Below are 10665 nucleotides of genomic sequence, written 5' to 3' on the forward strand. Positions count from 1 at the left end.
GTTCTCTGAAAATGCAGATTGCCTTCACACTTTGTGATATGTCACAGGGGAAAAAAAAACAGCCTGCACTTTTCAATCCTATTTTAAACAGGATCTATGAATAATATCTGGACTCATCCATCCATGTCAGACCTAAGGCTTGTGATTTCTTCCAAAATAGCCCAGTCCACACCAGCATGGTCTCCAGGCTTGCATTTCACATAACTGCTGCACTCCAGCTGCAATGGTCTCCCCTTGAGTCCTTACACATGCCTTTTAACAGCGCTCCTTCTCAGCAGCTAGTTCTGATAATCTCCAAAGGCAAATACAAATAAAGACATTTTGGGGGTTTATTCCAACACTTTTAGCCCATTTCTTCCTGCCCACAGCCTACGCTAATATCTGATTTTTGTCAGCAGCCCTTGGTGCCTCATGTGCACACCTCTGCCAAGCTCTTTACCGTGCCTGCCTGCCAAACCCTTCTCTAGAAAAAATGGCATTAACAGATAAAAATCTTATTGATACTCATATGCTCATTTTGCACATCACTGCATTCATTTTCTTACCAGGATTAAAATATTTATCAAAATTTGTTAGAGCCAGCTGTATTTGACTGGGTTATGTTTAGAAGCAAGGAGTTAGATCCAGATGTCATTTTCGTAGTCCATCTGCTAGGTCTCCTAAAGGATTTTTAAATACATATGCTTTTCACATTTTAAACAGTGTTTTCAGTTCAGTCTTTCATCATCCAGAACATATGATGGTCAAGCAATGTTTATAGTTTGATTGCTGGATCTAAAAAGCATCTCACACTTCTTTGTAAAATGCTCTAAATCTTTTATACCATTTTCATGAGTTTGTAGGAGAGCTCCACTTCTAAATCTTTTACACAGAAACATTAAAAGATCTTTTAATCTGCCTTCTTTCCTTTTCATACTAAATTCATACTTCTTATACTAAACTAAAAATTCTCTTTGTTCTTTGCTAAATGGCTTCTGCATTTCAATAAGGTAGGTACAATCAGAGTTTATATATTATTGGAAAACAGATCTAAAGCTTGCAGAATATTGCTCAAGTTTCAGTATCTGATTATTTTTTAAAAGGTGGTAAAGAACACAGCCTGAAAAATGTAAGGAAAAAAGAAGCAATGCCTCCATTTCAATTTTAGAAGGGTTCCTTTACAAAATAAACAAGGAAAATGTATTTCTGTAGATGGAAAGCAAGATTATCTTGATATTATGAAAGGGCTTACTTAATGTTTATTCTAGACATTAATGAATATGCAAATGAAACTCAGAGTCAACTACTGTTCTTTGAAACTGCTCCTTGGTTGTTGTTTTATGAAGGTGGTGGCAGGAAAGGGGATTAATTTCTTGGGGTTTTCTAACTCACTAAACATGATCAGCTGAATGGATAAAATCCACAATCCAAATATACTTATGTGTTTATAACTTTTCTTCTTCTGGTGGTTATTCAGAAAGAAATGTGGAATAAACATGATATCTTGGTTCTCAAAATATTTGTTCTGTGTGGGATCCTTTTTTCCTACATCTCTTGCGATGAAGAAAAATAGAAGAGCCTCAATTCAGACTGAGTCTGATGCCTTTTGTAATGACTACTCTCTAATATTGTTTAATTGCCTGTGAAGATGCAAACAGGCCTAAAATCCATAATAATTAGCTTAAAATAACTGGCTGAGGTTCAGGCAAATCATCCAGTATCAGCATTTCTGGTTACTTTGCAGAGTACAAAGGAGAAAATTAAGAGAGATAATCAGTGAATGCAGTAGAAAGGGGGGGGGGGGGGGGGAGGGGAAGGTTTATTTGCTAATAATATGTGTTCCAGCACATCTTTTAGCTTTTTCTGCATGCTGCAAACATAAGGCCATATAAGCCACAGTCAACATCTAGACATTGAAATTCATATTTTCAGGCTAGCTATGAGCCAAAATTTGTAAGGAGAGAAAGAAACTACTGAGGAAGACACAACAAAGACATGCAGAAACAAGTAACCCCTGCTTCTCAATCAGTTAGAAAGAGAAAATATCTGTAGCCCGCAAAATTTGGCACTTTTTTTTTAGGCCAATGAACCACTTATACTTTGGTCTGTATTAAATGGGATTCTTCAAGTGATACCAGTACATTTAACACCACCAGTTGCTGCTACATTCTAGAAGACAAACTAGCTGAAATGGGAGCAGGCTACTGTTTATCAATTCATCTGAACACACACTTCGCGAGGTTTGAAATTGCTGCTGTTTTCATATTGCACCTAGAAATGAATATCAAACCAGTGAGTTTGCTGCATGAAAATAGGTCGCAGTGGAAGCACAAACTAGCTAGAATCCAGCACACCTCTTACATATATATATAGGGCTATAACTGAGTCTGTAATTAAAAACTTACCCTACACTAGGAAATAAAACAGTAATATAGGAAAAAACAAACAAACAAACAAGCTAACAAAACAAAGCAATAACAAAATCCCCATCAAACTTCAGCCTAGACAGTATTGTCTCCATTTATGGCTAACAGGAAAAAGTTAGCCATATATATCTTTTATATCCTATACAATCTGCCTCCAACAAATGAGCTTATGCATATCAGGATGAGCATAAGAATACTCTGCAACCTGTGGTTTATGCAGACAAATCTCAGAGAAAAAAAAATACAGTGTAGGAGATAAAACAAATAACAAATATATTAATATCTTTCTTGTCATTGCTGTGGACAATAATATTACTTGTACTGTCTTGCTGACTTTTCCACCAACATCTTTATTTCACTCTTGAACATTCCAATGAACATTCTGCTTGGCTGCAAATAAAAAAAAAAAACAAACAGATTTAAAGAGTAATGTAAGCAGTGGGTCTTTTAAAGAACCCTTCTGTAATATCAGTGTATGCACTTGGGATGAGTGTATTGTACAGTATATCTTCACACATCTAAGATTTCAACTTTTTTTTAAGTTTCTGAAAATATTTTTTTTTAAAATATTGTTTTTGTAAACACTGATATTAGAAAATATTTTTAACCATCTAACAACTCTGAAAAAAAATCCCATTAATGCCTGGCAGCCAGGTCTAAAAAGCTTGCTGGAGGCTAAGATTAATGATTCATTATTGAACTTCTCTCACATTTTTTTTCAATTAATTCAGAGAAAAATTAATTTTATCTCAAGCTCTTTAAATTACTGTAACCAAGTACATATACATACATAACAACATACTGTAATATTTTGGTTTAAATAAAACAATTGAAAAATTAGCCATGGTCACATATATATCTGCCTTCCTCATAAAGTTATATGGATGAAAGTATGGTTGGTGAAACCACAACAATATCTTTTAAAGTGACAATATCCTTAACTGCTTTCAGAAATTTTGATTTATTTGGAAACTCAGGGGAATAACCTTTATTATGTTTAGGTGAAGTATTGAACTTGTATTCCATTGTTTTAAATTAATTATTTTGCCTGTGAAATTGGGATCAATGCTGCTTCTACTGAGATTAATATGAGCAGGGCTTCACCATATGAGCAGGGTTGGATCTTCCTCATCCCATAAATATCTACCATTTATATATCAATTTATATATGATATTTCAAAATAATACAATTATACTCAGTAATGAAGTGCTGCTCATTTTCCTCCTTACCTTTCAGAGAAAAGAATGCACAGACTAAACATCAGTGGGCTACACAAGAAGCTTGCAATGAGCTCTTAGCTTTGATCAGTTTTCTCTGAAAATAAACGTTTTAAAATCTATGTATGAACGGCACACAAAATTTCCATTCCTCTGACCATTCCAAATCACAATTCAATATGCATTAGCTGGGCTTCTGTCAACGTAATTGGCTACAGCAGTCAGATTTTCAGAAGGGCTTAACTTCAGCTTTGCCACCAAAACAAATAAGATTATCAGAACAAGCACTGCATACAAGATGCTGACTTCTTTGAGAAATCTGTGCGCAAGTGTCATGGTTGGAGCTGCTCAATGCTGGCCTCTTCTGAACATTTGACCTTCATCTAAGACCCAGAGTGGTGCCAAATCCTATTTAGAAAGCCCATCTCCCCGACTGCCTTTTCTCCCTGTAAAAATCCGCTCTACTGCATCTGCAGGATTAGCAGAATAAAATAGGATATGGAAGGGATACCATATGTAGCCCAAACATTTTGCTTTTTAACTGTTATTCCTGCTGCTTACTGCTTGATTCCATGGGAATATTTATTTTAATTATTAAAGAGCAGAAAAAACAGAAATGACCTTCTGAACTAACATATCTGCTCTTGTAAATTTTTCAAGATAGCTTAGCCTAAGGAAGGAGCTTATAGACATCAATGTAAATTCACATTTTGATTGATTTTGTATTGATTGCCAATGTCAATGTTAAAGCATGTGTTATTTGGGCCTACAGAAAGCATTTTCTAAAAATAGGCATCCTAGTTGCCTAGTGGGCTTGATTTCAGTGTTGGCAGAGTATCCAGTTTAATTGCAATTTATTTTGTTCTACTATATATATTATATACTTACATATTTTGTCTTACTTTTTATTGTATTCAGTGACTTCTTCAAGTATTTCATCTTCTGTCCCTTTTAGAACCATATAAATACAGTTATATTAATAAATATAGGACACATTTAGATCAAATTAAGTATTCCATGGAGAGGTTTCAATTTTTACCAATTGTGATCGACATGAACACAAAACTAATGGGTTTTCTCAGAGCAACAAAGAAAAATTTCAATTTTTTAAGAATCCTCTATGGCCTTTTAAAAATGGAGGTCTGAGGACTTTTCAGAACCAAGTTCCCTTTTCATTTATTACCATGTCCCAGTGGGAGAAAGAAGATGGAGAAGAAATAATAGAAGCATAAGAAGTACAGACAGAATAAGTTTCTATTTTAATGCTAGACTATTCACAAATGCCAGAGAACAACAGTGTATTAATTTAACATAGCTATGGCCTCACTGAATCATCAGTATTTCCAGATCAGTTGGATGATGTGACAAAATGAAACTTCTGAGGTGATACTTTCTGTAAACACAGATGTGAATGGAGCCTTGCTGTTGGGATGATCAAGAGTTCTGTGACTTCAGTCATATCAAAATGACCACCTTCTAGATAAGGGGACCAAAGGCAGGAGAGCACGCAAGATTGTCTGAAGGTGAAGACCTCAAAGTCCTCCTGGAACATACAAAGTATAATGTGGTTGCATGCAAAATTTATACCAGAGAAGAAAGGGTAAGTAATAGATCAAATCAACCAGAATATCTGGTTGCAAATCATTGCACTAATTCGTGCTGGGGGGTTTTCACCCAGAGGGAAACTCTTTGTCTAAAGCTGATTATAACTTGGGATGGATGCAATGTGCAGTATCAAATAAGAGCAACATTTTATACAAGGAAAAAAATACAGCAGGGTAGAGACTTAGAATTTATTATGGGCTTCGTTAATTTTACTATGGTTCAACTTAACTGGATTCTGCGCATTACAAAGAATCCTGTAGAAGAGTGAAACAAAACAGAGAACAAGAAGGGAAAGAAAATAAAGCAACTAAGGGGAATACACTGTCCAGAGAAAAGGTTTTGCCTGAGCAGAGGAACAACACAAAAGAATTTCCTTTCTGGCTAGATCACATTTTTTTGAAAACACAACCTCAAGAAGCAGCATTTGAGACTGACCAGAATTTATCATTTACTTTGTGATGAGCAATAAGCAAATTAATTAAGCATTTTAATGGTGCTCTATTTTCTTGACGTGTTTTGCTTTGAGGTTTTACTTGTTTAGAAACAGTTAAATACAAATTAAAATGAAATGTAGTATTTGATTTTTTGTTACAGCAAAACATCCTGTTCAGTCTCAAATCACCCTACAATTTGGGGCTTTGTTTAAATTTCATGGAAAGGAAAAATAAAGATACGTTTTCCTCTGGTGTTGTCCCTTGGCATTCTTGGTTTTTTTCCTTGGGAAAGTTCAAATTAAAAAGAAAAAAAAAATGAGAGTTACGATCATTTACAGAGCTCTACTCCTGCCACAAATTCCTGGGTCATTACTGGTCTGTCAGTGAGGCGAAGTTAGTAGGAAAATCACTCTTTCTCAAGTGCTCTCTTAAGAAACTATCTCTCAACCTTCATTGTGCTCTTTTCTTTTTCAAACATTAAAGGTTTTGCTACTGTTGCTTATGAGAGCAGCACACAATAAGTTAGGACAGCAATATAAAATCTGCTAGATGTCACAACTTATTAAATTATATCAAAGAGGAAGAGATGTAACTTCATATCTCAGGGATAATAGTGACAAAACAGTCAAGAAGAAACAAGTACAGAATAACTGTAAGTAACTTGCACTCTGCCTGGTGAAATCATGCTGCTCCTGAGATAAGGGATGCTTTTGCAGGCTTTGCCACCAACTGCAGTGAACTAAGTACCATCTTTATCTCCTACAAGGAATTCCCCAGCTAAATATCCACAGTCAACCCTAACATACAGATTAAGAGACTAATCATATCTTGTTTAGCCATATAAATCCCAATTCAGCCCTTACAACTGTCCTAATTCTGTTATCAAAGGAGTAATTTAATATTGCTGACCCAGTTCAATAAGGTGGTAAGAGATGATAAAGGAAAGCCTTCATCAGAATAAGGTCAACACATGCTTTCAGTGAAACAAAACTGATTCCTGTGATCACTTGAAGGGACCTAGGCTACTCTTTCATTCTGAATCACCTTTGGCAAAAACAGCAACAGAGGCTCACCTCTCCCTGTGCAAGATTCCTGTTTTTCCAAGCACTCAGTGATGTGGTAAAGAGTATCTAGAAGATATCTGCTCTGTGGATACCCCACAGCTCTGTGGGGAGAAAAAAACCCTGTTACAACTCTCCATACAGACAAGCTCTTCCAGTAGTTTAACAACAATACACATATAAAATACCTTTAAATCTCCAGGCATGTGCTGCAGAAAACAAAAATGCAAAATAGTCAAAATATAGGGAGGCAAAGGCAAAATAAAAAAGGATAGCTTCAGCCTATCCAAATATTCCACCTAGAGCGGTGTTTATTAGATGGCTATTCTAGCTATTTTGTCAGACATTCTCACTCCTTTTCCACACTTTTCTTTGTTGTGACTGTTCTTATTGTTTGAGAGTTGAGAAGCATTTCAAATGAAGGAGTCACATTTTCAATAATACATCAAACATAATCTGAGCACATTCAGAAATGATGGGGCCCATAGCAAATTACATGTTGCAATGCCTCATCAGCTGAAGCGATTACTTCATTTCTTCAAGTCATTTTAAAAGAGCTAAGAAACTGATGCTATTTACATCATGTATATAAATAACATGTATCTCATATTTATATAAAATGTGTGAGATTGGTGAATATTACTGCAAGTGTTCATTTGAATTTTAACTTGAATTCATACTACCAGTGATTGCACAATGGAGACAATGATTGTACCCAACCCCTTTTGAATTTTCTCTCTGTGGGATTTCAATGACTCTCTGCTTTTTTTGCATGAGTTTTCTCAGAGGCAAGGGCTTGTGATGACAAGTGCAGTCTTTACAGAAACTATTTTAAAAAATCATTTAAGGAGTGCTCCTAAAGATCAGCCATCTGAAGACAAACTGATTGTATTATGAAGGGGAAAGAAAAATGGGGAAAAGGGGAAAAGGGAAGAAAGGGGAAAGGGGAAAAGGGGAAATTGAAACATTTTTGGTATTTTGTTTGGAGCTCGATTTGATTTCAGTTAAAATGTACATAGAAGTACTATAAAACCTAAAACCTGGTTTGATAGATTTCAAAAATGTTTGTCAAAATCAAGGAGCACTTGTCAGCAAAGTGTTTCCATCCTGAGATATATCAGAGACATATAAGAGCACATTTTTCTTTGTGTGACTGGTAAAGATAAGTATTTTTTAAAAAAACTGCAGTTAATAATATAATAGTAGATTATATAGCACAGTTCATTTGGTACACAACAGTGCTCCATATTTCAAATGGGTAACACTTCCAAAATCCAACAGAGAAAAACAATGAGACACCCACACAAGGCACTGAAGCACCTCAGAGAAAAGGAGATTACTTTGCTAACGAAAGCTTTACAATCTATTAATCTCACCTACCTGGTATTATTTTGCATACCATATGGGACAATTCATCACAGGATGCCCTTATTCCCAAAATTCCTCACCACAGACATCAAAGCCAGTAAAGTAACACATCAGAGGGCAAATGTGATTGTGGATTTCACCTGAGAGGACTCTGGAAATGGAAGGAAAAAATACTAAAGAGCTGTGCTCAATCATTCAGAGAGCGGAAATAACAATTTGTTGATGACTGAAGAGTCTGGCTATAATTCCAAATATTGCTTTAACTTTCCCACAAGAAACATTATACAGGAGGTTTCTTGCAAATCCCAGCTGGATCAAAAAAGTAGCATGAATGAGCTACTTTTTTCAGTTATGTTTACCTCCTAGATTATAAAATGCTTTCCAACTTCTATAATGACATGCTTTTTACTAAAAAGCCAGTTAAGATTAGTGGGACTGTCGCGACTAAAATCCACAATGGCTGAAGAACATTATGAACATTAGGAAGATTGAGGTGACTTCCCAAACGACTATTCCCACAAGCTGACAATGTCATGAGCATTTCAAAAACTATCACAAAATTAATCAATGAAATCTCACACTCACTTGACATTCAGAGGCATCCCTAGTCACATTAAACACTTTGGAGTCTGGACTTTGAGTCTCCAGAAAGTTAAATCCCGATGATATTTTTGGTGTTGTAATTTGCATTTAATCAGGACTGATTTTTTCAGAGTTTGAGTGCTGCTGGCCTATGATGGACAACTAAATAAAAGGCAAGGAAATAATCTTTTGAAAAAAATGGCCTTAAAGAACTTTTCTGCAGAAAAAACCCAACATGTCATAAAAATATAGTGAGGCACAGACATTTCTAGTCGAGCAGCTGAACTGCAAGGCAACCTTTCAGCTAATATGCAAATGGAAGAAGCAGCTGTGTATAGTGGCTTTTTACAGCTTGGGTGCATAATATAAGAAAGAAAGTTGTATATTTTAATTCATGTTTGCCCCAAAATAACACTAGCTGTAAGAGCAGTGAATCTCTGGCACTGTACATCTGAAGACAAGGCTGCAATGTAGTATGGCCCTGGAGCCAGCAGGTATTTGGCCCTGGATTTTAATGGAGGTTTGTGTGAAGCACAGAAAAAATAGGAAAAAAAAAACCCTAGGTATATTAACTTTGCATTGAAGCTGTTCCTGTAGGGCATGAAGAGAGGAGAAACTTTAACTATGAGAAGGCAAGAGAAGGAAACAAGACTGTAATACATTCAGAGTCAGGCCAAAACAGAGGTAATTCCAAGGAAGGAAAGAGGTTCTGAGGGCTCTTTGCAAATGAAAATTGGCAATTGGCACCGAGCCACTTTTGCAATGAGTCAGAGCTGAGGTCGCTACTACAGCCAGTGCTTTGCCACTCCTGAGTAATAAGCTTTGTTTGGGGGATGTCAGCTCAATTTATTATACATAGATTAAATTTGATTTACTACTGCATTGACAAATTATATACACACAGGCTTATGAAAACCTCCTCTGCTCTTAATATACATTTGTTCATATTTCTTATTCCTGAAGTTCAAAGAAAGGCTGAAAGCCATCAGAGTTATTGGATTATTACTACACCTGTAAGATAACAGAAACCAATATTATAAAAATATGTAAGTACTTCATTTTCATTGCATTCAAACAAAAACGAAACACTTAAGATACATACTCTATAAAACAACTCAGAAAAATTTACATGCAGGTCCTATTAAAAAAGTACAAATGTTTTCAATATCCCAGCATAAGGCAAGATTTATGTGTTCATCTAAAATGAAAGCAGTCAGTAGGTTGTTTATTTAGCCTCTAACACACTATAAATAACATCTAAATAAATTAAATTAACTTAATAGCCACCAGCAGCTGGTGTGACTTTAATAAGTGCCATTTCACAGGAAAGAAACATCAGACAGATTCCCTACAAGACACTGAATCTACCTAAAAATGCTGACTCTGGCATATGTACAAAATGCTATGTTCAACTTGTCAGTACATTTGCAGCTCTCCTCCTCTACCGAGCCACATATTCAACATTATGAAACTTAAAAAAATATTCCATTTGCACAAGATTTCCTGTTAGAGTTTTGTCTGGTTTAGCAGTGTGGTGGTGCTTTTTCTTTGTGCACACCTAGGTATTTGTCACTCTCAATAAATATTGAACGCAGTGACTTATTTGAACTGACTTTGAAAGACTGAGATCAAAAAGACCTGTCAGGTCCTAACAACTCCATAAAAGTAGAAAAACCCTGGAAATGCCCACATGAGAAAGCAACTCCTCACAAATCCTCACATTAAGGGAAAGCTTACCTTTCTTTAGACAACAAAATCAAAGAGAAAAATCATAGAATCATAGGGAAACAGATTTCCTTCCTTTTTACGGTTATGGAAACACTGTTAATTATATACCTGCCTCAGTATAGTCTCTTATAGAAACGTAGCTTGGGTATCATATGGCTCCATATCAACTTAGCCAATCTATACTACTTCCCCAGTCTTTTTCTTTAGCATCAGATGAACCAGTATTTCAGAGGGAGCAGGGAAGTTCATCCACCACAAAGCTCT

General features: G+C 35.7%; 1 protein-coding gene across 1 annotated transcript in view; it reads right to left on the reverse strand.

The window, feature by feature from the left end:
* The window catches only part of ZNF385D (zinc finger protein 385D), a 453016-nt gene extending 444779 nt beyond the window's left edge, over nt 1-8237 (reverse strand). The window contains exons 1-2 of the mRNA XM_085573190.1: nt 8104-8237; nt 6736-6827 (exon numbers count right to left, since the gene is read on the reverse strand). Coding sequence (XP_085429316.1) covers nt 6736-6827; nt 8104-8120 — 109 coding nt within the window. The 5' untranslated portion in view covers nt 8121-8237. The remainder of the gene's footprint in view (nt 1-6735; nt 6828-8103) is intronic.
* Nucleotides 8238-10665: the final 2428 nt, after the last annotated feature.

The sequence above is a fragment of the Lonchura striata genome, chromosome 2 (assembly GCF_050655825.1).
Source record: "Lonchura striata isolate lonStrDom1 chromosome 2, ASM5065582v1, whole genome shotgun sequence".
NCBI lineage: Eukaryota > Metazoa > Chordata > Aves > Passeriformes > Estrildidae > Lonchura > Lonchura striata.